Source organism: Clarias gariepinus, chromosome 20 (genome assembly GCF_024256425.1).
Source record: "Clarias gariepinus isolate MV-2021 ecotype Netherlands chromosome 20, CGAR_prim_01v2, whole genome shotgun sequence".
Classification (NCBI taxonomy): Eukaryota; Metazoa; Chordata; class Actinopteri; order Siluriformes; family Clariidae; genus Clarias; species Clarias gariepinus.
Window position 1 is genome coordinate 19,365,343 of NC_071119.1, and position 19,112 is coordinate 19,384,454.

At 38.2% G+C, this 19,112-nt stretch overlaps 1 protein-coding gene across 2 annotated transcripts in view; it reads left to right on the forward strand.

The window, feature by feature from the left end:
• nrxn2b (neurexin 2b) overlaps positions 1–19,112 on the forward strand; it is a 703,577-nt gene that overhangs the window by 121,086 nt on the left and 563,379 nt on the right. For both annotated transcript variants that reach the window (XM_053479498.1, XM_053479499.1), the window contains one exon: positions 15,034–15,051. In XM_053479498.1, the coding sequence (XP_053335473.1) occupies positions 15,034–15,051 (18 nt within the window). The remainder of the gene's footprint in view (positions 1–15,033; positions 15,052–19,112) is intronic.

Here is a 19,112-nt window from a genome sequence, read left to right on the forward strand (position 1 = left end):
ATCCTTTGTGCATATGCGCCCCGTAGAAAATGAACGAAACACTCCCTGGGACTTCTTGTTCTTCTAAGTCACATTAAAGATTCGTTCAAAAAGAACGAATCATTCATGAACGACCCATCACTAGTTTTTGGGGTGTGCTGTGGTATCTGGCACCATTACTATGACAGTAGATCTTTTAAGTGCTGTGGGTTTGCAGGGTGTGGCGTCCATGAATTGGACTTGATTGTTCAGCGAACCCCATGAGCACTTGATCAGATTGGGATCTGAAGAATTTGGCAGTCTTGGGTTCTTTGTCTGCTGGGTCCTGTGTGCAGCCAGCTATGGTACACTGGGCGTTCTGGTGCCGTTCTAACATGATCAACCTTAACTTGTTTGGTAATTTGCACTGCATTGGCTTTTTTGTGGGATCAGACCAGATGAGCTGTCTTTCGGTCCCCATGGGACGGGGTGAGCCTCGGGTGCCCATATCCCGTCACATCCCGACGTGAGCGTTTACCCCTTTATGGTCCCCAAGCAATGGTCCCCTGATGGGATTGTTGCATGTCAATTCATAACTCGGAGGAATTAAATCCATGTGATGTATACTGCAAGCAGCCGAAAAAATCTAAATCAGGCCGAATAGATAAACAAACGCACAAATCTTCTGCCTGCAGCAGCACTTTGCGTTAGAGGCTGCGCTTTACAAAAGAAAATCGATAGGCTCTACTCTTTCAGTGTTCAGCATTTAGAATGAAAATACACATTTTGGTGATTGTTATTGTATGCTCTTAGATATCCGACTGAGGAACAGTGCAGTGCCATTATTGTTGTTGTTGTTTTATTCCTTTTTTCAAAGCTGGTGCTGTATTCTTCGATTTTGTCATTAGTACACAGGAACAGGGATATGTGGCAGAAAGAATGCCTTTGGTTCAAGCTGACATTTTAAGTACGGATTGTCCAAAGCAGAGCTCAGTTGAAATATGAGCTTAGAATAATGTTTTGGATTGAATTGAGCATTTAAAAAAATATTGTAGGTGGAGCAAGGAAACGTATAGAAATGTAAATTGTTTTGATTTTTTTTTCTTATTTATTTCCATCATTAACCATTACTCCATGTTTTTTAAAGGTCCTATAATATACTTTTCCTTTAACAAGTCACACACAGGTCTCAGAGCTCCCCCAAATGTATAATGTGATGAGAACCTCCCCTTATGGAACCCTGCTGGAACCCTTTTGTTAAACCAGAACATGTCTGTATATGTCTGTCTCTGGGTCAATCTTACATGTTAATGATTGGTCCTTTTAATGTACGGGATGTATGTGACACAGGGCACCTGGCCAAAATCTTCAGACACATCATGTCCAGCTGATACACCCCTCAGATAATGCATTACCATACTGTACCTTAACTACACCCACTTGATTTCACCCTCCATTCTAATTTGGCATGTCAGTGCCCACGTAAGTAAGATTTATTGCTGAGCCACGCTACGACCAAAGAGAAGAAGAGCTGATTCTTCTTTTTCTTCTTCTTGTTCATCATTGTTTAATGATGGTTGGTATCTAGTAGTTGCGTTACTGCCAACTGTAAGTCTCCATGTAAAAAAAAAGAGAGAAAATGTTTCCTTCCCTGATCTTCTTGTGACTCAAACTGATTTTATCCCAAACTTTTACACACACTATCTTTACCTATAGATCTCACTTGAAGGCGTCTTCTTATGAGGTCACAATACTTATAAAAATATAATTGGCTATATATAACCCCCCCCCCCCCCCACATACCCATTGGGGGGGGCCTTCAGAATATCTTAAAATGACTAGGAAGTGAATATAGAATAACAGATCTCCTTTAAAAGGTACCCCTCGTCACCATCATGTCATATGTGTTGCTTATCAGGACCTATTTGTATAAAAAGAAACCTTATATATCTGAAACATCACACATTTAGGGAGATTACCCCTAGCTTGGGGTGGAATCCTGTTTTCCTATGTTGTTGCGTTAGGCAGGGAAACCCCTGCATGGTGGCAATAATACTGTATATTCAGAAAGTTTCACTGGTTTACCTGGAGATTACAGCTTTTGCATTTGAAAGGCAGGGTGATTTCCAGGGCTTTAGATGAAGGAAACACTGACAAGGTACTAACCTTTTACAGATCACTGAGATCACTGACAGCTCTGTCAGTTCATAAGACCTTGCTGAGCTGATGTGGGTAAAAAAAATAAAATAAATAAAAAAACTGAACAGTGTTTGTGGGTGGTTAAAAAATAATGTGAGAGAGTGTGATAGATGGGGCTCGTGTTTTGACTGTGTGCGCAGATTGTTTTGTCTGGAAATGGACATTTAGATGTCACATTGTTCGGAGAGGGACAAGGGGTCGTGCTGGTTCTTTTATTTCCTGACAACATGACATGGCCACTATCTAGATGCGCATTCTTACGACAGCCATTTTGTGAAGCACTTAGCAGGTCTGTAAAAAAAAAACAACAACAAAAAAGTGCGTGTAAGCCAGGGAGCGAGACACGTTGCGCGTGTGGGATGTCTGTCTCGCTCTCCCGCTGCCGTTGGCTCGGCCGTGTCTGCGGTTCAATCCTAACACAATCACACCGCCGCTATAAAAGGCATTAAATCACCTTTCGCAGTCTCACTGCTTCTCAATTCATTACGATTGAATGGGATTTTATTGACGTGACCGTTTTAACATGGGATGTGAGAATGTAAGGGGAAGAGCTTGCGAGGTTTAAATGAAGGTGACGGTCTATGGGCAGCTGGTGTTGGAGTAAAAGACAAAAAAATATTCGTGAAGACAAAGAGGGAAAAGAGAACAGGTGCATAGACATACGGTACTTGTGTGCTTCTTGTCCAAGTGCTATGTGTACCAAAAAAGGATACATAGTAATGCAGCAATAGTAGGTTATGTTTAAAGATCAATTTAATGATTTTAATTTTATTTTTATGGTAATTTAGGCTCGTTATATTCTTTTATAGTGGTACGGTGGCTAAGTGGCTGGTTCAGATATGATTCCCACCTCGAGTTCTGTGTTCACGGAGTTTGTCCATTTCAGTTTCCATAGATGCTCTCCCCATGCTTGGTGGGTTTCCTCCGGGTACTCTGGTTTCCTCCTACAGTCCAAAGACATATAGTCTGTGAATGTTGACCAGAGGTCCTAAAACGGTCGTAAAATGGAAATACAATGGTATTCACCACATGACTGCTAGTTGAACCATAGATGCTACTATGGATGGATAGATGGATAATCTTATGTATTTTTTGCTTCGCTGTTGCTCTGTAGTTACTAAACACTCTAACTTGAACAGAAGGCTCCTGCCATGTAACTTAATGATGGGATGAATTATGATTGGTTAACTAAATAGCCAATCGGATAATACGTTATTTAATACAATTTCAGTGTATCATTAGTGGGGGTAATTCAGCAGGTTTAAGGGTGGAATGCTGGCTTGCGTGTTATGTAATATAGGAGTTATTAAGATAAATTAGGACTTAACAGCTTCAATTTCACTATTCAAAATACTTTTTTTCTTTCTTTTTTGCATGGTATACACTTTGCTGTTGATTGGCTCTCCAAGTGCTTACAAACGTGTATATGAATTTCACTATGCAAAGAGAAAAAAAAATGTTGTTCTGGTGCACTTCAGCGCCACTACACCTATGAAGATGATGCTTGATTATGAATATTATACTGTATATTTCAGAGCCTAGATCTGCTGCAAAACATTTAATAGCATTTTTTATTGCTGGCAGTCAGCAATAAGAGAATATTTGGCTTGACACTTGGCATATTTCAAATGTACCTTTTATCTGTAACTATTGGTGGTATGATATGATATGAACAATTTTGAGTTTATTAACCATATCTGGTTCTATTACCCTGTATCAGTCCTCAGTTTGTTTTCCTGGGTGTAAGCGTATGCACTTTTAGAATTTACTCACCACCTTGCAATTGCAATGAAAAAGGGATTAGGTTCTCATCCGTGGTACTGATAGTTCAGGATTCGGATTAAGCAAGGGCGGACAAATCAGTGTTCCAGCTGTCGAGGACAAGAAGATTAGTGGATGGGGTATTATTATTATTATTATTATTATTATTATTATTATTAACATTATGTTGTTGTTATTGTTGTTGTATTATGCTTTTAATCACATTGACTGATGCACATGTCTTTTTAAATAGTCTGTATAAATGCCGTGCTTTTTTTAGAATTAGAAACAGTATGTGGAAATCTTGGGAAAAGAACAGTACTGGTGCTGTATGTTATTTTTTTATGTAATACATATACAGTAATACAGAAAAGTTGCTAACTTTAGCTATTTTGGAGAGATGATTTTATATGTGTCCCAAAAATTATTTTTAAACTGTCTCGCTTCAAACAATAATAATTTAAAATGCAAACTATTAAACGTATTGATCCACATGGTCACCTGAGTTTTCTCCTTACCTAAAGGGAAAAACCTGCAGTTGGTCAATGACTTGCTAACTTTTCGTCAAAAGAGAAAACACTGTACAGTATGCTCTCACTCAGACACTTTTTAGAGAGAGAGAGAGAGAGAGAGAGGGAGAGACTGACTTCCATGTTCTTGTCTGTATGCTTTGATCCAGCTGTTCCGCTCTGTGAACACAGCCTCCTCCATGTCACTCTGAGTGGAGCACTCTTTCTCTCTTTATCTCTCTCTTTCTTTATCTTTCTTTCTCTCTTTTGGCTCACACCTTAGTCTGTCTGTCTCACAAGGTCAAATTAACAGCAGTCTCCAATATAACCCCCCCCCCAAGTTCCCTTGGCAACTGTCAATGTCTTTAGTGTCTTCAGTACTCTGTCCTTGTCTGTCTATATGTCTGTGAGCCTTGTCTAGCAGAAACTCCTGCATCATCACTGCCTTTATTCATAAGTTTCAAGTCAATTATGTAAGCTTCAGACTTTAAAAAGCAAATAAAAAGTCACAAATTTTCAGAACCGATGGAAATCGGGAAACTGAAAAATTCATGGAGTGCATTCCTTCCCCTCCACCCCATGGTAAATCAACCAAAAGTGAGACAAAGGTCATGCTAAGTTGAAAAGAAACCATGGGGAAAGTGTTCAATAATGCAGAGAACAGGAAAAACCTTGGTGACAGCAAGAGCAGAAAATTTGAAAGAAAGAAAGTAAAAAATATATATATATATATATATATATATATATATATATATATATATATATATATAGAGAGAGAGAGAGAGAGAGAGAGAGAGAGTAAATTTTAAAAGAAAAAAACAATATATACAGTATAAATATATATATATATATATATATATATATATATATATATATAAATATATACTGTATATACTGTATTGTTGCATTTTTCACCGCTAGGAAGGAACTTGGAGAGACAGGTGAGCGCTTCCTTGCTGCCCAATGCAAATGGCTGGGAGTTTTTTATTAAGCACGGCAGTCATACAAAAGCATGAGCAAAACCTTCACACCAAACCATATTCAATTTAGCCTTAGCATAAACCAGAGCACATTCATTAGATCACACACACACCTAACACACACACACACAACATGGCCGAAGCCAACCTTTCCCCAACAGGGTGAACACACAGCAACCCCTCCCGCTAGGCATGATGGTCGCTAGCCGAAACCCCGCCTACGCCACAATATTTTTTTTGGACTTTCTTTCTTTCAATTTTCCTGATATATATATATATATATATATATATATATATATATATATATATATATATATATGCCCACCTTAAAATTTATCTCTCTAAGCACCTGTTTCTGTCATATTCATAAATCCTGTTACATAAGGTGCAGATTCGGGTCACACTGCTGTACACTGAGCTGTTTGTTTAGCCTGGGGTGATGTTAAACAACCGCATAAAGGTAAAGAAAAGTCATTGAGGGTGTTGTTCCTTGTGCAGAGGTAGAAAAAAATAATAATTCTAAGCGTTTTGCCGGGGAAAACTAATGGAGGTCAGTCACATCCGAGAGCTTGAATTCTGCCCCTGCTGAATCCGTTTAAAAAGATGCATCATGTGATTTTTTAAAAAAATTTCCACCCTACCTGTGCTCAGTTTTAACCTTATAGATTATGTGCAGTTGTTATCATTGTTATTCAGTTATTTTGTTGATATTCAATTTACTAAGATTATTAGGAGAGTTTATATTGTGTCCCGAACTACGTAAAGTACAGCAAAATTCAAATAAACAAATAATAGTACAATAGCATATGCCACATGTATACCCGCGCCATGTGAAACACAGTATTTGGTATTTTTTAATGTGCTTAATTTTTAGGATTGAATTTTACCAATAAATAAATGAATAAATGATCAACATGTCTAATTAGTATCTAATTATTATTTTTAATGAATGTATTTATTTTTAAATAAATAATTAACGTGACTATTATTTTGATTTGCAGCTAAATAGATATGATCTCTGTTAATCTTTTAAAGGTCTCATATTTTACTATTTCTTTAACACGTTAATGCATGTCTCAGAGCTCCTCTAAAGCATTCGTGTTAATTAATGGGAAATTCTAAGACTCCCTATGTTTCACTTCTCCTGCAATTGTGCAGTTTTGGTATTATGCAAATGACCTCTTGCTGAGCCACGCCCACCACAGAGAACAACAGAGCTGATCAAATAGTCGTAGGAGAGGTATTTTTATATGCTATATCAGTGAGAGAGAATCTAATTTGTTTGTTTAAACTTTGGCCAATACAAAAAAAAAAAAGGAAAAAGGACAAAAAAGGAGGGAATAGGGCCCCCTTACACCTGATATTAGAAATACTTTATTCCATAGATTGGATTGTGCATCAATGTTCCATTTTAGGATCCGCTGGTCCCTCAACTTTCCACTTCCCCATCACTTTTTTTTTTTGCTTCATCCCTTAATTCCCTATCTAAGAGATAAGCCTCTTTTTCGTCCCACCCTCCATCTGAGTCCCTCTTTCCAGCTCTACATGTCTGGATCATTTTGTAGAGATAAGGCCGACTCTGCCCTCTGGGGCTTCTGGTGTCGATACTAATATACGGCGCTCATCGATAAACTGTCAGAACCGTCTCAGATGCCCCTTCTCTCCTCCATGGAATCTTGCTTTTGACCTTGTATCCCGTTCTTATTTGAGATAGAAATACATCTACTTAACTAAATACCTTCTACACCTTCTTACGCCGAAGGTATTTAAGACCTTTCTCATTGTTGATTAGGATTAGTTGATTACAGAATCTCTAAGCCCCTACAGTAAGTCATGACCCCATGCACAACCATGTATGTCGGGTTTAGGATTTACACTGGTAAATGATGTTTTTAAACATGGTGGTTTAAGGTTATTGAACATAAATTACAGCTCTAAGCACTAATTCCTAATCTTTCTTCTTACATCAGAATGCAGCTTTTCATATTACCATTCACTATTCCAAAAATGCTGACATTGGAGAATTCCTGCAAAAAATTTTTGCAATCACCTTTATCTTTGATTACAGCACACAATGTGGTGGCCAGTTCACGTACTACAGTCTACAGTATTACCCACCCAGGGCCACTCTTTCACAATTTGAGTCCTGGAATATGCCAGTTCCATCAGGGAAGAAAAACTCCATAGATGTGATAACCTGATCATTCAGTACATTCAGGTCGTCCGCTGACTTCATTTTATTGCCTCATAGTGTTGCTGAGTCCAGACCTGACCAACTGATGCAACCCAACATCTAATGTTTGATGTTTCAAGCAATTTAGTCCCAATCCTGTGAGGTTTTATTATAGTATGTGCTTGATGCATCCCAATAATTTGACACTTTTAAAATGGTGACTTTTTTATTGCCTACTTTATTTGTTTATTAATGGATTTAAAATGTGTGCAGCGCCTTTTTAAATAAGGCACAATAGTTAAGAATATTAAACGAGAGCATAATTACTGTATAAAGCTGATAATGCAATTCAGTTACAGTCAGAACTACCATCAGAGCAGTGGTTATAGAAAATCAATAATATAAATCTTTGGTTTAAAACCCGCTAGTGAATCCGATTTGAGACGAAGGCGCCAAAGCCAGTTTAATAATAATTTTCGATATTAACAGTCAAAGCGTTATCATAAGTTCCCCCATGCATACTGAGCTATATTCGTTAGGAGACAGAGACAAGGTACATGAGATCTCACATCTTGCTCGAGGCACCTGTCACTGTTTGAAGAGGCAAGCATCAGTCAGCGAGGTGTGATTTGAAAAGATAGCGATAAAAAAAAAAAAAGGTGCAGGGCTCTGATCTCCTGCGATGTGTTTTGACTCAAACGTGTTGAGCTCGGGAAAGAGATTCTTCAGGAGACCGCTGGGAGGACAAATGACTGACAAATGAGAAAGAGTCAGGCTGACATGCACTAACATCAAGCCCTTATTTCCCCCTTTTCCTCAACCCCACACCAGAAGCTACTGACCAAAATCGTGCAAATTCAAACATGTCAGTTTCAACATTCATCTTTTATTTCCTGGCATTCAGGGTTGTTTTATTTTTTGTTTTTATATTTCATGTGCGATGTGAATTTCACTTTGACTTATTCTGGAAAAAAAAGATTTCGTATAGCTGCAGAGGGAATCAACAGCAGCCTCCGGGCTAAAAGCGCAAACGGATCTGACTTAAAAAAACGGTGTTTCGTAACTGATGTAATCGATCAGCAATATTGCAACAAATAGCTTTTATTGCTACTCCGGCTTGCTTTTCTTTTTTCCCTCTGCCCTCTAAAGGGCATGAAGAGAGAAAGACTGCTTTGGTTGTGTTGCTACAGCAACTGACTGTAAGGCAACAAATGCTGGGGTTTTCAGTTGTAATTGACATTTTTTTTTCTCTTCTTTCCTCATCCAGAGGCTTCAGTAGAGTAAGAGTGCTGTATATTCCATGTACAGTATAGAGTTAATCAGGCAGATTACTTTATTTATCCATTAATTTATTGGTGACTTAAATGCAGGTAGGATCTAAGCCATCTTACAATAGTTAAATGCATATTTATTTCTTTATTTATCAAAATCCTGCAGTATTTTTCATGTCATTTTTTAACATGTCATGCACTCTGACATGCTTTTCTGCTCATCACGGTTGTAAAGAGTGGTTAAGGCACTTAAAAGCAGTCTAAACACCAAGGCTTTTGTTCCTCCACACAACTGAAGCTTGTTGGTTGGTTTTATTTCATACCATTCTTTGTAGGATCTAGAGACGTCCGAGATCATCTTTCTTTGTAAAATTTCTTAATCTGCCTTTCTGGCACCAACAACCATGATACAGTCTAAGCGATTCCATTTTTTTCAAATTCTAATGGAAGATCTTTTTCTATATCTGCATGGTTTTATAATACTTACATTTATTTATTTATTTGTATTAATTTTTTTACTTTGGTTCGCCACATTGGAAGAGGCACAACCTAGCCCAAGGGCCAAACCTGAACACTGGCAACCCAGCAATGGTGTAGCTCGAATCCCTGACAGTCCAATCTGCAACTTAGAGCTCAACTGCCTAAGCCACCACTGTTCATGGATATTGAATTCAAATTCTACACAACTGTTCACATCTTATCAGTAGTTGTAACCATTTACAACAGAGTAGCTGTACAATAATCCAAATAAAATATGTATTCCTGAATTTATCCATAAGATATTGTAGATATATACATCCAATTGGGTGAGAGTGATTTAGATGTCCTTAGATTACATATGATAATGAGCAGTGATTACGTATAGCTGCACCGTCCCATAAATATATAGATATATAGATTCTCCGTATAACTCCAGCTCCAACACTAACATCCCCCCCTGTATCATTTCATACGACTTAATTCATTCAAATTGTTAAGAACTCACAAGTTTGTGTGTCATGATTTACCTCATTACTCTTATGCTCCATTAGATGTAAATCAATTTTAATAAAATTACTCGGAAATGCTTCAGAAAATGCATTTTACACTCTGTAAGGCATAAATCTATAGGGTTATTTGATTTAATCCTTCTATAATGGTACAAGCTGGCATAGAGGCATGAGTGGTTAAAAACACAGAAGTGTTGAGATCATTCTCTCAATAAGAGTAGAATTTAACAGGTGCTGGAAGTGTTACATGGCTTTTATTACAGATTATTTATAAGGGTTAAATGCATAATATTTCACTTAGGAACTGAAAAACAAATCTTAAACAGAATGAACAAAATCCATCACAGATTCTGGTTTGGTTGAGGTAATGGCTCCTGGGAAGAAGAAGAAGACAAAGAAGGAGGAAGAGGTATGGTATAAGGTCAGCTTGAAATTCTGCTTTTAGTGAAAGCAAATGACCTGTCACGTCCTGACATGGCTTTATTTTCCAATCGAATCCCTCTGCGTCTTTTTGAAATGCAGTTTGTGGACATGTTTTTCTTCACCTGTGAGCGCGGGGTCAGAGGCGACAGCTGCCGAAAGCTAAAGCGGTGCTTCACTGAGTCTGAATCTCTGATTCGGTCTGAAGATTATCATCTTTCTGAGGGTGTTATAGAGGGGCAAATCCCTTGCTGTGTCGAACAACCTGAGCACAGGCTACCACGCCAGGTGCAGGAGCTTGACCTCTACGCCAAACGTCTGGCCAGGGCCGGCCAGGAGTACTGATGGATATAGAATATTTATCTAGCATTTTACCAACTCGAAAATCTCAGAATACACAATGCAAATAGGATAAAAATATTGTTTTGAGAGCTGCTGTCAAAAGACAAAAGCGACCGGAAATTGGGTCATCAGACATCCGTAAAGTCCATCTTGTCTTCAATGGAGCTGTAGTGCTCTTGTCAAGCCGTCCCCTGCTGAGCTCGATCGATGGAAGCTCGTGTGTGGCGTATCAGAGACTGGATGTCAGGTTGCCAACGTGGATCTCATGCACCAAGTGTTTAGGTTCAACTCGAACATGTGTTTAGTAGGTCCATGGTTTTAAACAACATCCAGTGGCTTATTGCAGTTCAAATGCTGCATAAGTTTCTATTCTGTGCCCGTTTTCACCCCGCCCTGTAACTGATTTGGTGCTCTACTGTGTTCACCTGGTTTGTGTTGGTTCTTAATTGTGGTTGTGGTTAAATGTCATTCCATACATGTTTAAATTTTTTGCTATTCAGTCCCTAATAATGTACACCTACAGTATACATGCCACACCCTAAGATTTCCATTACTCATCCTCATTAGGTGCATTTACACTAGACACTTGTGCTTCAATCCGATCGAAATCATTCAGATTAAAGAATCCAGTTTACCTGGATGCTAATCTGATTAGATATGGGTTTACGTGCTCTAAGCATTTAATCAGAACTTTCTTAACATATGCATGTAATTCTGCATGACGGCTATAATGCATTTAAGTTGATGGAAATATATGATAAAAAGTGGTTGTTTTCTCAACCTTTGAGGTAAGGAAATAAACTGGACAATCCCTCCGTGACGTCACCTACAGGTTTCCTGAAGAGCGGCTTTGGTCCACCCCATCTGGGCAGGAGATAGCTCCAAACAAATCACCACAAAAAAAAAAAAGAAACGTAATGAAGGGAAAGAAAAATACAAAAGCTTTTGATGTTTTATAAGTTACTTCTTAAAGGGACAGTTCGGATTTTTCAAGTCTGTTTAAAGTCAAAATTGATGTGCATATAAGTACATTACCGTCAGTTTAGAGAGAAAAGAAATGGCCTGTGTTGTCTGGAGGAGTGACGTGCAAATGGTGTTAAAAGCATGCGTAATGGCAGTGGTAACATTTATACATGCAACTGAAATGGGTTTTTCTCCATCGACTAAGTGACCACTGTGTGCACTGAAGCGAGGCTAGTGGAGAAAGCAGTCAACCATATTCCATCTGAGGGTTAACATCCAATTACTCACACACACACAAACGTTTCAAAGTGACAACAGCACTGATCGATGTCTCCTGCCTCTTATTGGTAGGATTAAGGATCATGAAAGTCAAATATTGGATACCAAACCCCAGTGGAAAATAACAAGAGCAAAACATCCCTCAATGCTTTTTTTTGTTGTTGTTTCTCTTTCTCTCTTTTATAATTTGACTTGCACACACAATTTACCCCTTACAGCCTTTTTAACACCTCCCTCCCTTTCCCCCTCACCTCTATTGTCCCAGGTTTTGCATAATATCATAATCTAGGCATCATCTTTTATCATTTCGCTCTCCAAGGTTGCTTTCATTTCTTCTCTTTTATCGCCACGCATTACTATGCACTTGCCCATAGCAGCATTCTCAAATAAGATCTATGCTTATTATTTGCGGGAGCTGCACCATCCCAAACATGCTTGCGAGAAATAATTCCCCAGTGCTCTTAGGCTCAAAATGGCCTCCCATTTACATTATATATCCTGTTCCGCGCTTAGGAAATATGGCCCTGATGGGCTGCCACGCCTGGAGCGATCGGTTCCTTCCACTAATGGAACGGGCTGGGGAGTAACTGACTGGACAGGTGTTGTCAGAACGAATCATCGAGATGAAATGCTGAATGTGTGAAACAGCGCTACGGCAAATATCCCCTTGCTACGTCTTTACTGGCTGCCTACGAAGAGTTCATTTCTCATGAAAGGGGATTTAAAATTTTCACAGTGTTGCAAAGCCCTTGAGAAGCACTGACATCATGAAATGTCCGAACCGTCCTCCAAAAATGTTTTTTTTTCTTTCTTTAGTCATGCATGCATATCCCATTCTCTATGCATAGTTGTTCCTGAGATTACTGCGGTTGCCAGATCAGTAGAAACCTGCTGCCGTTTTTCATTATACTGCAATAATCTCGAGCAGAGATATTCAGCTGAAGGTCCAGTTACAGTACATAAAATGACTTGCCTACAAAGGTAGAGATTAACTACGTCCGCATATATTTCATTCACCAAGGACAGGGTTATATCCTGAAGTCAATCTGAATAACATGCTTTGCAGCGTCCACAATCAGTCCTTGGCACTCCAAGAGATGACCCCTGATCTATCTGACTAACCGGAGTCAGACATGTGCGTGTTCAACATAAAGCTTGTTCAGAAGGTAATGACAGGAATGCTGAATCTGTAGCAAAACTACACAAGTACATGAGTAAAGAAGCTGTGTATAGGAACTTGCTTGTGGTTTTCTTTTAAACTTAAATAAGAGGCAGAGCTGAAAAAGAGAGCATATCAATGGCTGTACTTCAGTGAGCACTTACCTTCTTTGTACCTTAACTCTTCCCTGATGTAACTTTTTGTAAAGTGCTTATAGCTCACAGTGCTCGAGTCCTATACAATTCTCGGCTGCTGATTGCTTTAGTGACTAGCTGCTGAAGGAGCTTCTTTTTAAACACCTCATCAGAGTTTTTCTGTTTATCTTCAGCAACCGTTTTTATCCTGGTCAAGGTAAGATTGGAGCCAGAACCTGTCCAGAGAACATTGAGACCTTGGCGCTCTCGGTAGGATGGAATGGCAGACTATCATAGGGAATCATGCATGAGTATTTGCAGTCAGGGACAACTTGGACCAAGCAGTCAACCTACTCATAAGAAGTGGGAGGAGAACGTAGAACCTGAAGGAAGTCATCTCTGGGGATCCCAACCTGCACCAATGAGAAACCAAGAACTACATGTAAAATAATTCTTAATATAAAGTTCTTTTAAAACTTTAAACAAACAAAAAAAAAAAATCACTTTATCAAGTACATAGATCTTAGGCTGTTAGAAATGCTTGTTGGTCAAGCTAGATATTTGGTATCTTCTCGCCTAGCTGGAAATTCACAAAATATACAGTACTATACAGTATATCACCTTCCATTTCTTTATACAGTATTTTGCTTTTGAGACAGACTTTCTTGTATATGTAGTTTTGAAGAATAATTCTCCAGACTTTCAGGAGGACTAAGTTTTGGCTCTCATTTTTATACTAGTCCCAGAACCTGTGAAGTTTCAGATGAATATTTTTTATGTTTGTTAAGCCACATAGTGACATATTAATCATTCAAGCATTAAAAAAGCTGCTAACTTAAGGCAGAAACCAGTAAGAAACAGGTGCAGATGATGACAGATGTTCAGGAATGTGGTTAGTATACTGGTAATGCTGGATGCTGAGTGGTTGGAACAGACAAGAGGGGAAACAAGGTTGCTGCTGAGGTTGTTACATAAACAACCAATTTCTACATTGTATATTTGGGCACCTTGCAGCTTGTTACAGTAAAATATCTGTTCCCATTTCTTTAATTTAGTCTACATTTAAAATAATTTAATATGAAGGAAAGACATTGGTTTAAGACTATTGCACAGTATTGTTTACTATGCATACTATACGTAGGTTTTTAAATTTCCACATTAATTGCAACTTACGTCTTTCACCTTATATAAGCTCATTTGAGGATTTCTTTGCAATTACAAATATCCAGCATCTTTTGGAAACTCTCGTTCCCTTAATTTCGAGGCGTGTACGGCAATTTCAGAGTTATATCATGATATAAAGTGCGCTTGAACCACAGAATTACTGATTTTAATTTGTCCTCAAACATGACCTGTTACTTGCATGCACAATATATTAGAATCTTGTTTGCATACTTGTGTTGTTTGGATTGGTTCGTGGATTGTAGGTGGCAGAAGTATACTTGTACTACACTTGTAATCTCATGACTGTAGGTGTTGTGGTACAAATTGCATAATATACTGTATACTTTTATACAGGACGTGGTTTGCATGTTCTCTACTGTATTTCAGGCGAAACATTTTGGAGGTACAGCATACACTCCCATTTCTAATTCCATAGTCTTTCCTGGTTTTGAGATCGTTCTACACTTTAAAACAATGCTGAAGGCGTCCAAAATAGGCACTTATACCCTTTGAACCGTTGACATTCTGCTTTGTAAATCCCCTGATCTACATGTTTCGTCAGTATTTAATCAGGATGAACTGTATTGTACAACTTATCTCTAATTCCTTTACACATTCAGCATCATTTCTGTATTTTACATGCAAACTGTACAGTATGTTTATAATTTTAATGTCTAACTATCTTTTTCTTCTCTCTCTTCCTACCATTTGCATTATCTCTCCCCGGAGCAGAAGATTACGCCGTGGAAGGTAAGAACACTGTTTTCACTTGCTCACTTTGAAGGCGACTTGACATACGCTGGTGTTAAAGCTGGATGTTAACATGATGAATTTGTGCTCCCTCGTCCGAGGGGCATTGTCAGCTTGGACTGCGGTTTGGATGACTAACAGGGGCTTTTGATTTGCTGCTACAAACCAAAGATTGATTTCTTTACCCTCTCAAAGCAACCCTTTCCTTTTTCTCATTACTTGATTTCATTTTGGTTTGTACCGAATGCTGAGTTGTGGTGTGTAATGGAAAAAAAATATATATTATTTTTGGGGTAAATAATAAGCAGTAATGTATGATGCATTTACCAGAGATGCTCTCCTCGACTACACGTGCTAGATTTTAGATTAGATCATTATGTATGCATCCTTTAGGCTATAATTAGCTCGGTTTACTCTTCTGGGGGAATCACAGTTTTAATGGCTTATTTGTTTAATGGGTAGAATGCAAACCACAGCCATCTCCCAGGAGGAAGCCATGCATTATTCTACAGGGTCAGTGCTCTAGGGCTAACCTGCCAACACCGGTAGCTCTCAGAAACAGCAGTAAACGTGGTGTACTCCCTTATGCCTGGATGGGGTTGGTCATATACTAATGGATTCCCTGCTGGCTGAATTTGACTGTAATTGATAGGTGGCATGCACAGGTCTGGCTCTTTCAGGTTTGTTTGCTGGGATAAGCCGCAGGTATCTGTGAATGCTTTCCTATCAGAATTCACTGCTGATGTATTACCCTGTCTATCCACACTCAAGTCTTGAGAGAGAGTCACTATGGCAACACCAGCAGCCAGATGTTTCCTGAGCAGGCAAGCTGTTATCGGGAGCTGAGGTTGAAGATTGATACCACTGGATAGGGGAAGAAGGGAAACGGAGTGTTTATGTCGTTATCTAGACAAAGTAACTTAGTTGAGCATGTTTAATGTAGATGTAGGTGTAGATTTAGATCCACAGGGGACAGTGACGAGGAAAAACTTGAAGACAGGGAAGAAACCTAAAGACAAAGGAATCCATTCTCTTCTTGGTGACACCAACCAGATGGTCGGACTATAAATCATACCAATATGCAGGTGTCAGATTGTAGAGACAAGCAGTACTAAGTATAGGACTTTAAGAATACTGGTAATGAGTCATTGGAAAGTCTTTATATGATTACTGGAGTCCTTGGGTACATATCTTGGGTACAGATGCATACAACTAAGTTTGGTGTAAGGTAGGTCTTGGCCAAGAAATGATTATAAGCTTAAATATAACTCCATTATTAGTGTTCTAAGCATCAGCCATTTTTCAAAAGTGGTTGTTTTTAACGTCAGTCAACTAACTGGAAGCATTGTTTGGCATTACTGCACGTTTTATAAAAGTTAGTTCCAACCGGGACATTCCACGAGTAGGGATAATAGAGCATAACAGCACTGCGACGTTTAATTATTTATATCACTCTGCATCACAGGTGTTCTGACAATCGGTAATTACACTGTCAGTCAGAGCATGGGTGGAAGTAGGTCGGTATGGTCGGCAGTCCTGGAAAGAGAGAAAAGCAGCTGCCTCCCAAACCCACGTTCAGAACCAGTCATGGAAGCACTTTTAGAAAGAAAACACATCTGATAATGTGATGTCATCTTAAACAGCACTCTGTCTCCATAGTAATTGCTTTTTAGTAAGTTGTTTTGCATTGCTTCTGAACCGCCTGTATTGTAACTAGTTTCCAGCACAAGGCTGAATCCCAAATCCCTCTCTATTCCTTGATCAAGGGCACTACTTGGTGGGTGGAACGATGGATTTTACAGTCTACATAGCACACTATTTTGGAGCCATCCCCAGAACTTACAGAAAATGTCCCTCCCAAAGAAGCTACTTCTAAAGTTTATGCAGCGTGAAATTATGCACGACCAATCTTGCTTCCATGAAAATTTCAAGACGCTAACTCTAACTATGTGTCCCAAAATTGGCCATTTTTCAGTGTCATACTGTCTTGCTTTAAACAATAATAATTGTAATAATTTAGTATTATAATGATTTATATTTCTTAATTGCTACTAATATTTGTGTAAGCTTCTTAGAAGCATATGACCTGTGGAAATGCTTAAATTAAAGCATTTCGCGCAAAAACTGTAGTGTCCGTAACCATATCAAATTCATGTTGTAATACATCTTAAGGATTTAGCATTTTAGAAAAGTAAAACATTTTCAGGTTGGTCAGGTTATGGTCACTACATAAAAGGGCATGAAATTGTATAAAAGGGCATAAAATGTATTTGATAAATAAAACATAAATGTGTACACATTTTAACAAATAACCAGACATGGGTCTGGAGATTACATGCAGAAAGTATAGTATATATCTGAAAATCCACTTTTTTCACCTAGGTGAGACATGTTTTAGCACCAATACCATGATTTGGCTGAAAGTAAATCCTGTAATCTTTACAGGTTTGTCCAACACCTCTGTGGTTTAATCTTCTCATCATTTGTTGAAGACTCGATATTGGATTTGGGTTTATAATCACACTTTACAGCCCTGGATGGAATAAACCTGCACTTTTATGGCTTTCTGTTCATCACGGTACGATCCAAGTTCACGTCCACCCTGCCACCGGTAATTGGGCCAAGTCCATCATTCAGCATTTTATGATTGGCCAATCATTACCACAGGCACAGGTCACGGCCTCGGTCTAAAAATGTCCAAAACACACAAAGAAGTGGAAAAACAGAACACAAACAAATGAACAAAGTAATGTCTTGTCATAGCAGAAAGCTGCATTTAATTTGTCATGTGCTGACTTGGTTGAACTTGTTTAAAAAAGCAAACCACTGTGCACAGCGACAAGGTCAAATAGAAAGTCCAGCTAAAAGGAATATTAGGAGTGAGTCTAAGGTAGGTGTGTTACAGTGTGCTGTATCGTATGGTTAAACATGAGGTGATCAATTTGATATAACATCACGCTCAGGAGACTGTAGAATAAAGTAGCCCACGTATTATAAGATAACAGGAGCCAAATTAGATTCAATAGCTTAATCTCTTCTCGATTCGGTCCAGGCTAAAGAAATGACTGATTACTTCATACTGTAGTAGTGCTCGGAGATATGACCTCACATCAATATCATAATTCATTGATTTTTTTCTTTGTACAGTAAAAACTCAATTAATTAATTAATTAATTTTATGAAATACAGTAGAACCTCAATATACAAATTTAATCCGTCCTGGAGACGAGCTCTTAAGGTGAACTTCTGTATTAAGAAATGCATTTTACGATAGGAAATAATGTAAATGCAGATAATCCGTTCCAGCCACCCAAAAATATTACTAATATTACCAATTTCCAACACTATAATCATATTTTCGCATACAAAAAGTATCGAAACATTTAGAAAAGGCATGTAAAAGGAGCAGAATATTAATTAACTAGGCATTATACATCAATTAACCGTAATTTATAATTCCTCTTGGCACCGGCTGCTTTAAAAACAAAACTAAAAGTGGCTCTTTTTTTTCCTGTTATCATTCTTGCTAACTTTTTGGGACCCATGGTGCTAAGTCTTAACTAAATCGTGTACAAAATGCTTAAAAAAACACACACACACAAAAAATCACACAAAGAAAATTATGAACTTTTTTAGCAAAATTCAGTTCTTAAGGCAAATATTCATAAGGGAGGTCAATCCAATGCTGAGGTTACGCTTAAATAATAATAATAATAATAATAATAATAATAATAATAATAATAATACTTGTTGAAGGCATTAGTTAGATTAGTTCAATGAAATAATCTAAATGTTGGATTTGGATCAATTTTGAGTAATTGCACAGCTGATATGAGACTCTACCCTGTAATGGAGAATGCACAATTTAAAGACACATCTAGTCCTTGAAGCAACATGACATTCAGAGTATTGCTAGCTACAGTAACAGCAGAATTGGAGATAAGAAACGCCATGCTTCAGACACGCCCATTGAGAGTGCCACCAATGGAAGGGTGGCGAGAGCCAATGCTTAATTAGCCAGATTTTTTTTTTTTTTTTTTTTAACTAGTAAACTTATTTGG